This window comes from Hydra viridissima, unplaced genomic scaffold (assembly GCF_058129835.1).
Source record: "Hydra viridissima isolate aposymbiotic clone 2 unplaced genomic scaffold, HvirCarnegie_v1 scaffold_3, whole genome shotgun sequence".
Lineage (NCBI taxonomy): Eukaryota > Metazoa > Cnidaria > Hydrozoa > Anthoathecata > Hydridae > Hydra > Hydra viridissima.
The window spans coordinates 980788-1000999 of NW_028324302.1; the positions used below are offsets into that span (position 1 = coordinate 980788).

General features: G+C 30.4%; 1 protein-coding gene across 11 annotated transcripts in view; it reads left to right on the top strand.

Annotated features, from left to right (window-relative positions):
• Positions 1-20212, top strand: part of LOC149890529 (uncharacterized) — a 58996-nt gene that overhangs the window by 7502 nt on the left and 31282 nt on the right. For 6 of the 11 annotated variants that reach the window (XM_090082165.1, XM_090082167.1, XM_090082168.1 and 3 more), the window contains exons 4-6: positions 2583-2904; positions 6284-6459; positions 15599-15724. In XM_090082165.1, the coding sequence (XP_089938291.1) occupies positions 2583-2904; positions 6284-6459; positions 15599-15724 (624 nt within the window). Of the gene's footprint in view, positions 1-2582; positions 2917-6283; positions 6460-15598; positions 15725-20212 lie in introns of all 11 variants that reach the window. The other 5 variants (XR_016450806.1, XM_090082172.1, XM_090082171.1 and 2 more) reach the window with 3 other exon arrangements.

Consider the following 20212-nt stretch of genomic DNA (forward strand, 5'->3'; position numbering starts at 1 on the left):
ATGAGATTCCGTCTCTTCAAGTTTCTTTTCTTTTTTTTTTGCAACAGTCCTTGGGCAACAGAAGCCCAAGAGATTAATTTTCAAGACAAACCTTAAGTCATCCAACTCCTAGTGTTATAAATATTATTTTCAAAATTCATCTTTCTTCAGTTCTTATTATTTTTAATGAAGAAGATTTTTACTTATTTTAACTTGGAAAATAAGAAGCTTTTTTAATATTTACGCTACTCTCTCCACAGGTTTGTTCTACTAGAGTGTGTAATTAATAATTTTTTTAAAAAAAAATTTAGCGCAAAATAGTTACCGTTAAATATTACAGCTATTTAAATAAACTTTTAGAAATAATCTTTAAATAAAAATTAATTCAAAGCAAATGTAAGCATTGGGAAGCTAAACGAATTTAAATTTTGTGAAAGTGAGTTAATATTACTTTAATATCCTCAATTTACGCTTTAAATTTACTTAATTTAAAAACATGTTTTCAAAAAATTCGAGCAAAACTATCATTTTGTTTAAACTTGAAAGACTTTGCATTATTTAATTGCCATTTTAACTAGGAGACATTGTTTTTATGTAAATTTAGTTTTTGATTTAACCGATTATAAAAAAAGTAAATAATTCAATGATCTATACGGAGGAATTTTGTTCATATATTGCGAAAATTAGGATGTTATGATATAATAATCTCTTAGAGAAATCGTCCTCTCCCTGTTCGAATTATTTTGAAGATAATAGAGCGAGTGGCAATTTTTTAAAATCGCTTATTGGAACATTTTATCTGTGAAGTAGATTGATAATATAGAAGTTTTGATAAAAAATAATTATTGACAGTACTAAATTAACATTTTTTTGCATGATTATGACTTTCCACTAAGTTTTATACACTTTTCATACCAAATTGCAGAAATGATGTAAGGAGGCCAAGTTTTATCCTGATTATTCAGTTTAGATAGTGTGACAACAACGTTGTGAGTGTGACAGTAGCGCAAATATAGTTTGTGATAGAATGAGAAGTAGGGCTGTCAGTGGGTAACGCAAATACGGTAGGAGCGCAGAAGGAGCATCAGACTTTTCAATAAAAATAATTTAGTCACATAGTAATAATAATAATAATAATAGTAATAATAATAATAATAATAATAATAATAATAATAATAATAATAATAATAATAATAATAATAATAATAATAATAATAATAATAATAATAATAATAATAATAATAATAATAATAATAATAAAAAAAATAATAATAATAATAATAATAATAATAATAATAATAATAATAATAATAATAATAATAATAATAATAAAAATAATAATAATTATAGTAAAAATAAAAAAATTAATAATAACAATAATAATAATAATAATGATAATAGTAATGATGATAAAAATAATAATTAATAATAATAATAATAATAATAATAATAATAATAATAATAATAATAATAATAATAATAATAATAATAATAATAATAATAATAATAATAATAATAGTAAAAATAAAAATAATAATAATAACAATAATAATAATAATAATGATAATAATAATGATAATAACAATAATAATAATAATAATAATAATAATAATAATAGTAATAATAATAATAATAATAATAATAATAATAATAATAATAATAATAATAATAATAATAATAATAATAATAATAATAATAATAATAATAATAATAATAATAATAATAATAATAATAATAATAATAATAATAATAATAATAATAATAATGATAATAATAATAATAATAATAATAATAACAGATAAATACAGATAATAACGCATAAATAAAGTCACTCAAATATCATTTCTCACTAACTCTTTTCATAAGGTTCTCTTCAGAGTTTCCATAAACTCTTCTAATAAAGTTCTCATTAACAATTCAAAATTCTTTGATTATTAAATCTTCAAATTTCTCATAAAGTCCTCTTCGAAATCTCTTAAAATTCATTTTTCATAAAATCCATTTTAAATTCTCTTGAAAACCTTTTCTCAATGAATTCTCTCATATGGAGAATTACTAAAAATCTCTTTAAACTCCTTTTTAATACATCTTCAAAAACTCTCTTTAAAATAAAACACTTCTCATAACCTTCCCAAAGACGGGTAAAGGATTTTTTCAACCGTTCCTTTTCTTTCTGTCCGCAAATTTTATTTTGAATTCTTGTACAGATATTAGATTTCTTTTTCTTTTGCTACTTTTATTTTAACTTCTGAATCATGGTTCATTAAAACAGGTTTTATTAGTTTTCTTTTTAATAATCTTTGACTCAGATTGGCCACAGAGCTTTTTAGAACTTTATTAACTAAACTCGTCATTATATTTCTAGTCGTGTTTGCAAAAGCAGTTTTAAACATTAATGGTGGACTTATTTATTTTTCATTTAACTGAACATGTTTGTCCACCTGGTGTTTTGGTTGAGTCGCTCGTTCCTTATTTCGATAGTTATATGTTTAAGTAGGGTAAAAACTTAAAGATAATGTTTATAATTTTCTCATTTTCCCTCCTCACAGTACTAAGAATATAAATATGATTAAAACTTCTTCTGTTTTCTTTTTTAAATGTAGATCTTGGTGTTTTGGTTCGAGATATTTACTTAAATATTGGCTATTCATTGGATACATATTTTTATTTGGAAAGAAGCCCCAAGTATCCTCAATATCCGGACGGCTACCACTTTATAAATGAATTTAATGCTCCTCAAAATTTTGATGAGTATTATTGTCAGAGAGTAAGAGGATGGTTTCAAGTATTATATGATGGGAGCTACACTTTCTACATTTCTTGTGATAACTTTTGTGATTTGTATTTAAGTGGAGGGATTGATCCTGGTGACAAAACTAGTATTATTCATCAAAAAACCTGGGTTCAATATCTGCGATGGGACAGGTAAGATAAATGGTATGAAAAATGTTAGTTTATCTTAAAGCATTTATAACCATGTAATCCTACTTTTTCAAAAGATTAAATCTCTTCAGTTCATGTCAAATATTGTCTCAACAAAACAAAGTTTGTGGAGAGCGCTACTTTTTTCATTTGAAAAAGGGTGCAGTTGAAGGACATTGGTTGCTGCCATGAAACGTTATTCACATTTTTTTCTTGTGAAAACAATATCTGCGAAGATAGAATGGTTTTCTGTATCGAATTGTAATAGCGGAAATGCTGATCGTTTATCACAATCCAAATTGCAGAAAATGTTAGGCTAACCTCTGACATACATAATTTTCAAAGGCAAAATAGAATACTTGTGGCAAGAAGCTAATGCTGTATATCTGGTGATTTAAGCTTGAAGTGATCTTCTATGAGCTACTCTGGCCTAACGAATTTGGAGAACATTGCGACCAGCAATTGATGCAGTTGAACGAAGAGTTGAAACTCAAAACCCCTGAAATGCTAAAAGACATGACAACATAATTGTCATGTCTTTTAGCATTTCAGGGGTTTTGAAAACGATAATATTATCATAAATACTTTGGAGGCGCTTTATTGGTATGACCTACCTCAACCGCCATATTCACCAAATAAGGCTCTTTTTGACGACTGCTTGTTCCCATCGATAACTCATAAATTGTCCGAGCAGCACTTTACTTTTATCAAAGTAGCCAAAAAGTGGGTTTAATCTTCGATAACCTAAAAAGATGAGAACGTTTGTTTACAATCAATTCGTAAAAAGTTGTAAAAAAAACAATTCAAGTGGGATCAAACGCAGTGACTTTCCTTATTCTAACATTCTTAAGCTCAACAACATGTTCACTGGTTAAAAGTTTTCATATAACTTGTTTGAGTTTACTGTTATAACAGTATAAAAAAATTGCTAAAAAATAAATTAAAAAAAAAAAAATCTTACCTTTAAATACTACTAATAACGAAATAATAATTAAAAAGGTGAAGCTGTTTTATTGCAGTTTTCCCCAGTTCAAAATACGAAACTCAAAGCAAATAAGATAGAAATAGAAAACGAAAACTAACTTGTAACATGAGTTTTTCTCTTAGTTAATTTCAATAAAACAAGAATACTCAAAATGTATATTATAAAACACATTTTGTGTATTCTTGTTTTATTGAGATTAATTAAGAGAAACACTCTTGTTACAAATTGGAGTTCACAACGAAGTTTAGAAGTAAAGTGTACTGTACTTCTAAACTCCGTTGTAAACTCAATTAAATAAAGACTAAAAATAACATTGACTAGACTTCGTTGACTAAAGAAGTAGATTGTTAGATTGTTAGAAGTAGAAAAATCCATTTTGGGGTTTAATATCAACTAGGGTGTTTCTGTAACTGATATATACCAACATAAAAAAGTTAGCTGTTAAAAAAACCCTTACTCATTGCTAAAGAACTGAAACTTCTTAAAGCATATAAAATTATACAAAAAGTTTTCATTTTAGAAAAAGCTTGTTTTGCGTTTGTGAGGCAGTTCATGTCAACTATTTTACCATGTTTACTTGCAAAAAGCGGCTTCATTGCTTGTAGCTATTTAGGATTATGGGATAGTGTATTAGTGGTTTGTAGGTTAGGAGGATTGGGTGTGTAAGGATGTGAGAACGCCTCCTTGTTCGGTGAATTGTTACCACTCTGACTACTTTTGCTGAATACAAAATTAACGCGCAATATTTCTTCGGCAATAAAAATCTTTAGTTAACGTTTTCATAAATAAAGAATTCTCAATATTAAAATATCATGAAAATATTCCGACTCTTTCTTCTTTTTCTCACTTTCTTGTTTCTTAGTCATCGGAATCTATTTATTCGTGTTTTAATGTTAATCTTTAATTTTGGGTTGTTAGATTGATAGAGTTGGGATCTTGCTTAAACTTTTTGTTAAAGTTAGTTTTCTTATCAAATGTTACTATAATGTAAAATTCTCAACGATCGGTCAAGCAACATGCTTTTCTCAGGCTGACCTAAAAAAATGATTTAATGCTATAGTTTCATGTTCCAGCTCTAAAAATAAAAAAAGTAAGATTATAATTGTATCGGTTTGAGAGTGCTTAGTGTTACAAGTACTGTAGCTAAAGTGCTGAAAGTTGAAAGTACTGAAAGTTAATCTTACACAACTTGATTCTCTAGTATAAGAAATACTCATCACCTTATATCATATACCAAAACTCAGTTGACAATATATAAAGAAATAATAAAAAAAAGGACAGTGATTCTTATAAAGCATTTAAATTTTCAATGACTTTATTTATGATGATAAAGATGTGTGAAGCAGTTCTTGGATATCTGATACAAAACTAGTTCAAACCTGGCTGGCCATAAAATTTATTTCTTTTATCTTCTAAGATAGTTACCGAGCACATGTATTAAAAATATAGTTATTATTTAGAAACAGTTTGTGTAAAAACCAGAAATTAAGTCTTCTTCAGTACTTGATATGTCCTCTTTTTGCGGAAGCACTAAACATGCTTACAACTTCTTTTTGGTAAAGTTTTATCTGTTAATAATTTATACTTTTTAAAAAATATAAAGGTAAACGGTCGCATACCATGTAAGGTGCAAAATTACCATTAGTTTGTTTTTTAACTTTTTTCAAGTCTTAGTGATTATATAATACTTTTTAAATTGGCTTTTTGGAATTGCAGACTTAATCTATAAATATTAAATTCTTCTTTTGCAAGCTATTTCTTTGCTAGTCAAAAAATTTCATAAAACTTTTAAATCTCCAGTTGTTCCTAGTCATTTATTATTTTTATTAATGTGAAAGTATAAATTGCACTCCCAGCATCTGAGTTTAAAAAAGGAGGTTCTCTATTCTAGTGGCAAATACTTATTTATCTTAATATTAAATCAATTTTTTTCATTTTTCATTTTTAGCATATTTTTCCTTTAGAGTGTTAAGCAAGTATTATCGGTATCAAAGTTTCAAAAAGGCTGATTTCAATCTTAAGATATCACTTAAGAAGCATATATTAATGTTTATTACATCATTAAATATTAAATAAACTTTTTTCAAAATAGCTAAAATTCTGCATTTAGATATAATTGCAATGCTGCAATAATGCAGAGTAATAATAATATATGGTATATTAATACTGTTAATGGCTAGCATCAAATCATAAAAAATAATCCTAATCAATCAAAAAGGAATGCATTTTAGATAACATGTTATAGAAGATTTCTTTTTCATTATACAAGCTTGCAGTAAGATAAATATTTAAGGATATAGTATTTTTTTTTTTATAAATTCTTGCCCTGAGTTTTGTAACAATCTAAAAGAAATAGTAACAATTTTGATGTGTAATATTTTTGGTGTTTTAATTTAGATCAGACCAAAAATCTGCAGAAATTATTTTAAAAGCAAACAATAAATACTATATTGAGGCTCTCATGTGTGAAGGTACAATTCATGATTCGTTATCAGTTGCTTTCAAGAAAAATGATGAAAGTCCTAGTTCTTTAAAGCCTATCTCAGCTGATTGGTTTAGTCAAATGAGAATTGGTAGGCTTATTTTGTATTTAAATTATCTTTCCTTAACTTTTGTCATCAATTTGTGTTATTACTTAAACTATGTATGTATGTATGTATGTATGTATGTATGTATGTATGTATGTATGTATGTATGTATGTATGTATGTATGTATGTATGTATGTATGTATGTATGTATGTATGTATGTATGTATGTATGTATGTATGTATGTATGTATGTATGTATGTATGTATGTATGTATGTATGTATGTATGTATGTATGTATGTATGTATGTATGTATGTATGTATGTATGTATGTATGTATGTATGTATGTATGTATGTATGTATGTATGTATGTATGTATGTATGTATGTATGTATGTATGTATGTATGTATGTATGTATGTATGTATGTATGTATGTATGTATGTATGTATGTATGTATGTATGTATGTATGTATGTATGTATGTATGTATGTATGTATGTATGTATGTATGTATGTATGTATGTATGTATGTATGTATGTATGTATGTATGTATGTATGTATGTATGTATGTATGTATGTATGTATGTATGTATGTATGTATGTATGTATGTATGTATGTATGTATGTATGTATGTATGTATGTATGTATGTATGTATGTATGTATGTATGTATGTATGTATGTATGTATGTATGTATGTATGTATGTATGTATGTATGTATGTATGTATGTACGTAAGTACGTACGTATGAATGTATGTGCACGCTACCCAAATCCAAACAGCTCAAGCCATCTCAACCAACTTGGACAAGAGCCCCTAATTTAATAGGAAAATTTTTAGCGAATGTTCGGTTTCAAAATTTTGACACTTTGGAGTTACTTATTTAGTGAGGGTCCACCCTGGTTTCTACAGTTGTACCACAGAGGCAAAATTTTGAAAAACTGTTTTTACAAAGGTTGTTCATCATGATGGGTTTGTATAATAAAATTTCGTGGAAAATTTATTATACAAACCTTTTTTCCTAGAAAAGTGGTATACCACTCTGTAATTCTTTTCCAATATGCTTCCTAATAAAAAAAAAACAATTGTACGAACATCTCAAAAAATGCAAAAAAAAATGTTAAAATTAAGAAGCAATAAAACACCTGCAGAACGAGAGAGCAGGCTGACTGATAGATGGAAAGTGCATGTACCAACAGAGCCAGTTAATCATTTGCAGTAAGACAAATCAGGCTTAAAGAAATAAGGGCAAGAGATGCTAACAACAGGGGTATGCTGTTTAAATGGCAAGGTGAAACTGCCTCCACTTCCATCACCAACAGAATCACTGAACTCTCTTATGTCAGGTACTTCTCCAAAGTCAAAACATTTCTTAGACAATATAAAAAGTACAACTCATGTTTTCAACTCACCTTATTTGGTACTACAAGAGAAATTCATTAAAGAGGGTTCATGCCGAAACTTTAATTTTAGGCATACTATTGTTTGGCCTATTACCTCCTCCAGAGGGAGAGAGTCCCCAAATTCTTTAGACCTACTTTATGAGAAATTCAGAAGTAGAGGCACAACAAAGATGTTCTGTAATTCCAAAAACAATACTTGATATAATTAAGAACCTACAGCAATTCTTTCATTCTAACAATCCCTCTGGAAAAATTTTCAAAACTGCTCTGGAACACATGCCAAGAGATGATTACAAAGTTATAATTTGAGCTGTCAAAATTCTACAAGGAGAGAATTAGAGTCGTTTCATTGGCTCAAAATTTGATGAATTAGCCATTGTGATTGTGGGTAATGATTTCCAATGTCTTTACACTGTACTTTAAAAAAGAAATAACACTTTGCAACAAGTGGCAGAAACTCACAGATCATATGATGCACTACAGTACCCTGTAATTTTTAGGCAGAGCGAAAATGGCTATCACTTTATTATACCTCAAAAGAACGAAACAATAGGAAAACTTTTGGGCAAGAAAGTGTCAGCCATGGACTTTTACCTTCTCAAATAATAATCAGAGCTGGTAAAGAAAATCACATACTTAAATGCAAGCAGCTTTTCCGTCAGGTCATTGTTGATATGTATGCAAAAATTGACAGTGAACGTCTCGTCTTCATCAAACTGGATCAAAAGAATCTGAGACCTAAGGAATATATTCATCTCAGTGATGCCAATCCTAATGACCTGGGGAAAATATTTGCATTTTTTGAGTTACGTCAGAAAGATCTTTTTGCTAAGAATATTCTCCTCTGTGATGCCCCAAAATACTACCTCTTGAATGCCTCAAAAAAACACTTGAAAGGAGGAAACAAGGACCTGATGTGGAAGTCAAAAAAGGTGTGAAAACTACTGATGCTCTTTGTCAAGCCTACACTGCTCATCCTTCAAATTCTGAGAGCTTTTTTCTACGTAATCTGCTCCATGTTAGAGTCCCATCATCATTTACCGACCTTAGAACTGTTGAGGACCGTGTAACTGAAACTTTCACAAAAGCATGCAAAAAACGTGGTCGGTCAAAAACGTGGCTGAAAAGTGATGCGCGCTGGAACTTGAGGCTTAACGAAGCAGCAGCCGCTCAAACTTCAGCAATTAAGGGACTTTTTGCTACCCTTCTTACCACCTGTTGCAGTTCAAATCCTCTTGAAATTAGACACAAATGCAAAAGTGATCTTAGTGAGAACATTCTGCTGAGGGGCCCGCATTCTCCTCGAAGAACTATGCATCCCCGTTTTTGTAAAATATTCAAAGGAACTTGGTATGTCTACTCCAAACAAAAGTGACGAAGGCAACAGACTGTACAGAGAACTTCTTAGAGAAACAAATTTCAATATACAGAAGCACACAGCACTTGTATTTCTGAGAGAGCCACAGCTGGTACCAGATCAGAGGGCAGCCTACAATAAAACTTTGAATTTGATTGAATTCGAAGAAAGCGGGATTATTCTTCTAGTACCCCAGGTGACACGGGAAAAACCTTTATCTCATTTTCATTACTGGCCAAATTTTGACAACATAAGATAATTGTGCTAGCAGTGGCATCCTCCGGAATTGCAGCTGCAATTCTTGATGGTGGCAGGACAGCAACTTTATCATTTAAGCTACCAATCAATTTGGCTCATGGTGACAGCCCTGAATGTAATGTTTCTAAGGTCAAACCCACAGATGAGCTCATTGCCTGCCAAAAAGAATTTAGCCTTTGGAAGCAAGTGAAAAAACTGTCACTCTGTTTAAATTTCAGGGTCAATCTTACAGGCGACCCTTTGTCTGAACAATTTTCCATCCAGCTGTTGATTAAAAAAGATAGAAAAGCCCCAGTGGAGCCAACAGTTAGGTAAATCAACCTTCCTAGCAACTTTTGCAATGTTATTAACTCAATTGAAGGACTAACGTCTAAAGTCTTTCTAAACATTAGGCTCCATTTTAGAAACTGGGATTGGTTATGTGAAAGGGCAATTGTAGCTCCTAAAAATGACTGTGTGAGTAAGAATAATTTTCAAATTCAAAGTCTCCTCCTAGGTGAATGTATAAACTACAAATGGATACTGTCACAGGTCCACCTCAAGCAAATATGTACCCAGCAGAGTTTCTGAATTCCTTGGAGCCCCCAAGACTTCCAACTCATGTCCTTGCACTCAAAAATGGAAAACCATTTATGTTGCTCAGAAATTTAGACTCATAAATCATCATAGAAGCAATCATTTTAACATGATATGCCCAGGGTGACTACGTTTTCATTCCCAGAAATACTCTCATATTGGTAGTTCAACCAGTAATAAATATTTAAAAAACCAGCTCTTAAGAACTCTTACTTGCAGAATTGTTTATCTTAAGGTAGACAATTTCTTAAATGGTGTTATAGTTTTATAACTATCTAATAAATTGTGGAAAGGTTTAACTAAAAAGACTATAAAAGATTATGTCAGTTGAAGCTTTTCAATTTATGAATACTTTATAATTTATTTGAATAAATGTAAAAACTGCTTAAAAACTAAAAAAAAATGTTGAACAATGTTGTCAGTAAGGAAGTAGTTAAGCAAGTCTCTAAAAATATATAGAAGCAACTAAGGAAAAATGCTGCTGTATATGTAAGCCATAAAAGTTTAGGGAGCATGTACATAATTACACTTTTTGCTCAATCAGAGCAACTCTACCGAGTCTTTTTGCAAAATGCAGGTAAAACTGTTTTTTTTTGCTAATTATATGCAGATTGATGTAATCATTAAAAACTCACTCGTCATTTCACAGCATTATTTATAAGCAATATAAAAACAACCAATTTGGCAGAGTAGTAGATCTGCTGAATATTGATTTGTCTTTTCTCTAGAAAGTTTCTGGCAGTTACTCATAGAGGAAAGTCTCAGAGCATCCTTTCGAGCATAATGGTTAAAAAGGATTGAATTTGCTCATTGAAAATATAGAAATATTCCTGGTAATCTGTGAAACTAAACTGGATATGGATTCGTTATTAAATGATACCGATATACTTTTCTTGTTCATTAATTGACAGTTGTTTCTAAAATTTCCCAGCCCACAATTGACACTTATTTTGTCAAAAACACTGTCTTTTAAAATTCTTAGTAATGTTTCAAGATACAGCTGCTTCATAAATTGCTGAAACTAAACTTTGTAAAATGAATTGCTAGTCAAAATAAAAAGATACTGATTGACTGCTACACCACAGATTAAAAGTTAGTTATTTCTTGACTCGTTATACCTTGCCTCAGTTTTTTAAACTAATAAATATATAAAGAATATACATGTTTGCATTAATTTTTCAAACTATGAGCAAAATTTTGGCGTTTAGTTTTTTCTCTGCAAGTTGATCATTGAAAAACGTTAAACTTATCAGGCTCATAACCAAGATGCTTCAATACTAAAGTGAGAAGAATTATTTGATCTCTATCACTAACTTACGCCAAGTGAAGACAAATTGGTGATTTATATGTTTAATATTTTTTTTCAATTAAACCTGATGCCTCATCGAATCACCTTTTTGAAAGATAAAGCTTCTCAACTTGATCACTAAACATCAAGTTTTTCATCAAAATTAATGACATAAATTTCACTTTCAGATATAGTTTGTAGAATAATATTTTTCTTTCTGGTAATTTTTTTTTCTTTAGGCATCTTTACTTAAACATTTTTATTTTTATGAATGCAACTCTTTCCTGTTTTATATAATTTTAATAAAAGCATCCCATATTTTTATACAGTTTGATATCACGTTTAGTAAAAAGGAACTCTCTGTCTTCATGTACGGTGATCATGCCATAGATCTGACATTGATAACGTCAAAAATTTTATCTAATGTTTTCCCTTTTCTTTTTATTAAAATAAACAAACCGTGATTTTGTAACTCTTTTTACTCAAATTATTTTACTCTGAAAACTCGCTCTTGACATTATCACACATCAAAAACATTAAAAGCTGTTTATCACGGTTTGTTTGCTTTGTTGTCTCTTTGTAATAACAGGATAATGTAATTACTTCTCTTATTGAGGGCAGATTTGTTGAGCCAAGAGCTTGAGACATTTGGCTAATCAGCTAAAAGTCAAATTTTCTCCTCGTTCTTGATTTTAAGATATTTATAAAACAAGCTTATTTGTAAACTTTCCATTATCAAACTTATTCCATGCAGTTACTAATAATATCTCGAATTAATTAAAACTTACTCATCAGTAATAAAAGCGATTAATTTTAAATAGTTAAAAAGTGTTTGCACCATATGATGAACAAAATTTTTCAATAATATAGGAATAAAATCTAAATTGTACAATTATATATAGCATTGCTTTTCAAAACACTTCTTAACTTTCTATTTAATAATTTTGTAAGAAAAATGTTTTACAAAACTTTTTGGTGATTTTTGTTTTATATAAAAAGTATCGAGCCTTCGATAACATGAAGTTAAAATCTTTAACCATTATCAGCAGTTAGTATAAATTAAGACGCGGTAGTTGCGACTAGTATATAATGTCAAAATTCATGAGGTTTAAGAAACTTTAAAATCTTTAGATTTTAGAGAATGTTTTTATTTTATATAACATCTTTATAATAAAATATGAGGCAGACTTGTTTCACATATAGTAAATAAGTTTTAAATCTTAAATAATTATTTTTAATGATAAACTCTGAAGCTTTCTATTCATTATTAAAATACTTATCAAACATTTTCAAAAAAATTTTGTCTAAACAGTCAAAAAAAAATTTCATCTATAAATTGCACAAAGAAATTAGTAAAGCCTTTATTTGGAAGCACTTTAAAGAATAAGTTGAAGCTCGTTCAATAATTTATTTATTAATCAAACATGAAGGAACAGTAAAATGTTGAAGAAAGAAAGAGGTTGAAAGCCAAAATTCAACACACCTTGAAACCGTTCTCAACTCAAAATGAATGTTAGATAATAAAAACTCCTCAAATAAAAACATCAAAAATAAAATAAAAACTTTGCAAAACAAGAATATATCAAACATACTCAAAAAGCTTGAGAAACCGATAATCTGCTACTGAAAATTGAAATTGAAAAGACGATTTGTATAACATTAGGCGGATCGCCTAAAACACCCCAATCTATATTACAAATATTGAAGTTACAAGTTTATAAGTGATGATGAGTTGTACCTTGCATAATCTGGGAATGATAATTTTTTTTATTCTAGTCATCGAAATAAAGCAAATGACAGTGTTAGATAATATGATGAAGCAAAATTTGAAAATAAGTAATTAGTTTGAGTTGCCATTTCACTTTCTGGATTCTCCAATTGTTATATTATAGCAAACAAAATAATTGTTAATTAAAAGATGTACCTTAAAAAATGTTTGATAAAACGGTTATCCCTTTTATCAAATAAGATCATTTACATGATCGATATTTCTTTTGCATATCGCATGTATAAAGATAATAGAAAGAGATTAGAAATAAATTAATCACATCATAACAGTAGTGTTTTACAAGTTTATAAGCAACACCTATAAAACAGACTTAAGAAGTAAATAAAATATAGATCAAATAATTAGCATTATGTGTTTCATATGCTAGCATATACAAATATAGACTAATAAAAAATTTTAAGATGGATATATACAGATAGAATTAATTTATAGGCGTTAAGAACGAAGTTAAGTGCAACATTTTGGTTGAAATGATGAGGAAATTAAAGTAGAGGTTTTTGGACCTAAGGATAAAATTTGTTTTTAAAAAATACACTGGTATTTAATAAAATCTATTCCGTGTTTAGTTGCTTATTTTAGTGGGTTAGTTAAGTTGTTAAAAGTGATTGATCTTAGGTTATGCCCACACGTGGAATTAAAGCAGTTATTAAATACTCATAACTGCTTTAATTCCACGTGTTGTGGATTAACTCATAAAAACGAAGAGTTTTTATGTAAGATACAGGATGTCACTAGGAAGCATTCTTGAGTAGAAATGAGTTGTTTGTATTGTCCTATTTTGAAGTGAAATGATTAAAAAAGAATAACGTTTTAGACTGCCCCAAACTTTTCATGCATATTGTAAATGTAAAACAAAATTTAAGTAGTGTATAAATAGTAGCGTTCTAAAGATAAAGTATAATTGAACTTCAGCTGATATGCCATTGGAACCCTAAAGACTTATTTTAACCCTATTTAATATATTTATTAGTTTTTTTTTAGAGAGTTTGTTATTATTTAAAGACTATTATCATTAGCAAAATGATACGTAAATCAATGTTTCATAAAGAAATTTAAGATGATTGATTTAAAAAACAAAGTTAAAAAAGTGAAGAGGACCTAATATGGTCCCTAAGGGATACAACTGCATACTTGTAGCTTTCAATGTCTGAGAATGTTCCATTATAAGTAGCAAACTGTTGACTAATAACTCTCATACATTCTCTAATTTTGAGAAGATTGTGAGTTGTAGAATCCTTTTTACGAAAACCAAACTAGAGTTTACAACTTATTATGCGTAGCTCTTTCAAATACTTTGCTTTAACTAGAAAAAAGAGAATTTGCACGATAGTATGCAGTGAACAGTAAATCTTTTTTTTGGACTGGAGTGACTTTGGGTGAATAATTTTTAATAGAATTTTTAACATCCTGTTCGCTTTTTACATTTTCATCCATTCAACATTTAAAATATCTTGGATAAATTCAGTTTTTTAATGCTTTCAAAGCAACTCCTAACAGTAGTTTTAGATAAAGTTTGGGTTTTGGAATGCGGTATTACTAAGTAAGCTGATCAGAAGAAGAAAAATTGAAAAAAATATTATCAATTAAAATCTTGGAGTGAGTGGTTATGTGTGTAGCCTGTATAATAAAACGAAAAAAAGAATTTGAAAGCATTGGTTCAATAAAATATGAAACTTTATTGGAGGTATTGTATTTGAGTGAGTCAAAGTTAAAGTCTGTTTTCTTCCTTTCATTTATCTTTAAATTAACTTACGACTTTCAGTTGTATTTTATTTTTTTCCAGTCCTTTTTTAAGGTTTTCAGACAAGCACTTTTAGAGGGTAAATTTTCTTTCAACTGTTTTTTACTTTTACGTAAAAAACAGTTTAAAGAAAATATCTTTTTTTTTTTTTGGACAAATTTTTTCGCTTTCGAAACGCACTGTTTTTAAATAAAACTGAAAATGTTTCCTAGTTTTTTATGTTTCCTTGCTGTTAAATAAATCCCACCACCATTTGCGAAACAATTAAATATCTTTCGGGGTTTCTCAAATGATATATGTACAAATAGGCTTTGCATGCAAAAAAATTTACGTGAGCAAAAATAAATATCTAAGTGTATAAAAAATAACGACGTGAAGGTTGTACAATAGCTCGCTGAAAGCGCAATAAGAAGAATCAATAACGTTCATGGAGTCAGATTTTCTCTACTTTTAAATAAAGCTTTCCTTAACACTTTCCTGAAAATATTTTCTATGTAAAAAAAAAATAAAATTTACTTTTGTCTCATTTGGCATAAGTTTTAAAAAATATTAGTGGGTGCTCCAAAAAGAAATTTTCAAATTAAAAGACCATTTTAATAATCTTTTTTTTTTTTTTTTTTTTTGCCTGATGGTTTATTAAAATAAGTCGTTTGGTGAAAAAAAAATAAAGAAAAGAAATAAGTTTTTAATACCTTTCTTGATGTTTGCAACTAAGGTATAAAAAAATTCATTTCTTTTATTTCTTATATATACATTTTTTGATATTTAGACGAATACCCATATGATGGTCTTGATATTATGGAAAATGAAATATGTATATCTGAAAATGGTACTTACAGAATTTGCACATGTAAAAATGGCTATGCATATGAAAATCAAGGTTTATCTTGCGTAGGTATTATCTTTTTTTATATTATTCTTTAATTCATTAACATCATATTACATATACCATACATTAATGAGTCAGTAGAAGTTAGTTTAGTAATGATTCAGTTTTTATCGTTATATTATTTCGAGGAATGATTTTAAAAAGAAAAGAATTAATTTATTAAATGTAGCTTTCTTGCAGAGAACAAAAAGTTGCAATTTTAAATCTTCTTTACCCATCAAAATTTCTCCTCTACAAAAAATTTTCTCCAGCTCTTCTATTGCGGCATTTTCCTTTTAAAGATCTTAAAATACCGATTGTGAAAATGTATATAAAGATATGATATAATCTTATATATAAGGAAAAGCGGGTTCTGGCGCATTGACCCATTCCCTATACTTAAGGATGCATAAAAAATGGTGAACACTTCATATCATGACAAAACCAATACAGTCGTCTTTAAAAATCAAGAAGAAGTATAAAAATAATCATTTTATTTATATACCAGTTCTTCAAGATACCTGTTCTTGTTTATTGCCTTGTTTTGTAGTGTCCGATGGCAAGGGTGTGAATTCCATCATCTAAGATAATTCTTTTGTCGTCGTTAGCGCTGAGTGCGACTTTGTTAATTTCTTCGGTGTAGATATTGTGAAGATGAGATCTGAAAACGTTCATGGTTGCAAGCTTTTCTTGTTTACCCTGCAAGCAGTCATAGTAGTCTTGATGAGTAATCTTATTTTTGACAACGTTCTTTTTGACCCCTTTGCATTTTTTCTGCTCTTTATCTTCATCTTCTTTTTCTTCAGGGATGTAGTAAGAGTAGAGTTTCGGTCGAAGTCCAAAAAATTCAACAATGATCTTACCACCAGCTTCATCTTTAAACATTCCAAGAACCTTACCGTTTTCTCCAATGTAGAATCCAAAAAATTCAACGGCTTTATGATTTTTAGGAAAGTTGCTCGTGTCAAATTTAGCTTTAACATCGTTATTAATGTCTTGATAAAAATCTTCTGTTTCTATTTCATAAAAGAGCGAGTCAGTATCAGTCATGAGTAATTTCAGCTTATCCCCGTATTTAGGTTTCATGTAGTCGTAGTGATGTTCATACATGAGGGTTTTGCTGATGTCTAGGATGCTCATTCCTAAGTAAACTGGTTTATCGTAAGTGACTTGTGTTTTCTTCATGTGAATGGCAGTGAGGTTTTCATCAAAAATGTTGTACCGATCATAACGAGGATTTTTGGATAATTTTAAGACTTCTTTTCTTGTGGTAACCAGTTTAATATCAACGTGCTTTAAAATGTTTTCCATGGTTTTTCCAAAGACGGAGTTGTTCATGAGTTTAAAGAATTCTTTTTCAAACTCGTTTTTAGCTTTTGTTCTTTTAGTGGTGTTGCCATCGATGTATGGTTTCATGAAAGGTTCTTCTTCAAAGGTGATTCCTCGATGAATTTTAGTGATGACTAAACCCAATCGTTCATAGAGTTTTAGGCTTTCATGGTGGACTACGTATTTTTCTTTATTGTTTAAATTTGGAACGAGCTTGGGTACTTTTCCAATGGTTAATCTTTCAGGAGCCAAAGGGTAGTCGTTGTGTAAATCGTGAAGACTTTCAGGATAGCTCAAGTCAACTTCAAGTATGCATGGCATGCTACGCCAATTTTGAAGATCATTCATCCATCTGAATCCTCTAACAGGGAGAGGTTTGCTCATGGCCCATCCATAAAGATTGTTGGCGTCTAAATACTGGATGAATTTCGATGGTTGTGAAGGATCATAGTCTGGCATGTATTTGTTGTTGGCATTTCCAAGTCGATTCGAGATCATGCAGATTCCACCGCGTATTCCTTTTTGGATCATGTTGAGCATGTCAATATCGGTGATCAAGTCCAGCTCAATTTTAGTTTCCTTTAACATAGCGTCCCAAGCCAAACCAGGAGAGGTGTAATACCAAAGAGGGTCGAGACCGTAATATTCCATGCAAGTGTCTCTAAAATTTTCAAAGACATCGGCAAGATTAAGAACATCAGACTCGTTGTATAGCTCGTGGTAATCTTTAAAGGTTTCACATCCAAATACTTTCCAAACGTTTTGTGCATGCGCGTAGTCTTCATCGCTGATGTGTTTATCATCTAGTCTAGAATAAAAAGCTTCTTTGGATGGCAATTGCGTTTCGGAAAACTTTTCAATCGAGTCCACCCATTCGTAAGGGTAAACGCCTTTTCTTAGCAGCAAATTTCTTTGTTCTCCGCTGTAGAATGAATTGAGATGTTTGCACATGATGTCTCCTTTTTTAAATCTTCTATGAGCGCAGTCTTTACAATTGTCTTTGCACTTGCATTTTTTACCTTTCTTATCAAGGCAGTCCTTTTTGCATGTCTTAGGGTCTAATTTTGAGCACTCCTCACACAAATCTTTAACAAGGTTGTCAGTTAAATCTGCTAACGAGCTTTGCATGAACCTATAGCTGTCAACGAACCTTAAATCTCTATACACTTTTTTCGGATTACCTTTCTTATCAATCGAATCTCTCACTTTGATGCTTTTTGAGAAGCTGATGTATTTTTCTTCGCTGTTGGGTATGCAATTGAGTTTTCCGTTTTTTCTGCCTAATCTCTTGATGAACAAATGGCTGTCATAGGCAGACAAATTATGAAAGACAACAGGAATAAATTTTGGAATTCGATATTTTTTATTGCAAGCATCATGAGCAGCACCGCGGTACTTTCCGGTCAAATGACAGTGATCCCACACTTTATCACCGTTAAGATCCTTTTTGCAAATGTGACATTCGGTTGCAGCTTCATACTTCTTCTTGTCCTCATCCGTCTTTATTGGCTTATTCTTCCATTGTTGTTTAAGTGAATAACTATCACAGCAAATCTTTATAAAGTCAGCTTCAAGACTGGTAACAAACTTTTTACCTACGTCATCCTTATCGCTTTCGGCTGTATACTCAAAAGATTTAATTTTTAAACCATCAGGTCCTATGATGTAATAGCAGAAGGAACTTGGAACATGCTTTTGATATTGTTTGGTGTATGATTCTTTATTATTATACTCAGTGTTGTCATCGATAGGTTTGATGAAACTTTCAAAGTCGGCATAGACGCAGTACGGAACTCTCATACTATTGTTGTAGTTTTTAAACTCAAGGGTCGACCCTTCTTTTGGAAGATCGATTCTCATAGGCGCGTTCTCATAACAGTATCCTTTGTGAATTTGAAGCTTTTCTTCTTGGTCATAACCATGCATGCAATTTCTGCAAAAATGAAGTTTTCTTTTTCCTTTTGTTGTTGAGGAGCCGGCAAACCGACTGAAATTGTTAATAAGGCAATAATGGCTGTTGTCTTTGTTTGAAATATACAACAAATCAACACAGTGCTTTCGATCATGAAATTTGGATATAAGCATAGGTTGAGGCTTATTCATTTCGTAGTGAAAGACGTTCACGCTGATGTCAGGATTATTCACTTCAAACTTTTTGATTTGAGTTGCCTTTACAGGAAATTCCATTCCTTCCCAATTCAACTCTTCTGATTTTAAAATAAGATCATTGTCAATTCTTTCATTGTCTCTATTTTTAAGATTCAACGCTCTGGTGACGCACCACTTGAAGCATTCATTGTCGTTGTTTACCATGTTGATGATAGCCTTTTTGTTTTTCAACTTGAGAGGCAGCTCCATGTAGGAAGAGCCCTTGAAAGGTTCATAATCAACAAAGCTTATATCCATCCTCAAAATCTTGGACAAGACGCAATTGGATCCCATCTTGGTGTAATTAGCGCTACGTTCCAAGATTTTTTCTTCCATTTCAGTCATGAGCGCTCTCACATCATCACCCTCCAATAATCTTTGCGCATTAGATGAAAAGTTAGCCGTCTGAGTAGTTTCCTCACCTGTTAAGATGCTTACGCGAGTCATTTCACAGACTAAAACAATTCTTACCTTTGTGTTTCTTTCTCTTCCATGGTTTGAATAGCAGACTCCCTTACCAAGTTTAAAAAAGGAACAATGTCTTGGTATCGAGAAGACGGCTCGTATGAAAACAGTCTGGTGGAGCGCTCTGCTGAATGCTTAGTCATATTAAACTTTACTGTAAAAGGTTTTGGCGCGAGAGGTTTATACACTGTTTTTAATACAAGTGATTTGATAGACTGTATCTTTTCATCGATTTGTTTCACTGATTCGCTTACATTCTTCTTGACTACTTCAGGAACGTAGGGATCTATCCATTCTTTAATATCATTAAACTTAGTTTTAACATAGGACGCCACACTTTTTGTAGCTGCCGTCAGACTTGAAAATAAAGGTCTTGGTGCTGGAACCGGTCTAGGTGTAATAACGTTTGTTGAATCTATAACCGGTGTGTTAAGAATAGAGGGTTCATCTCTTATCATCCTATTTTGCAAGAGAGCAGAAGTTTCGAATGAAATCAAGTCGTCAGACCTTGGTCTTGGAGCAGGTACAGGTCTTGGAGCAGGTACAGGTCTTTCAGAACCAACAGCAAACCTT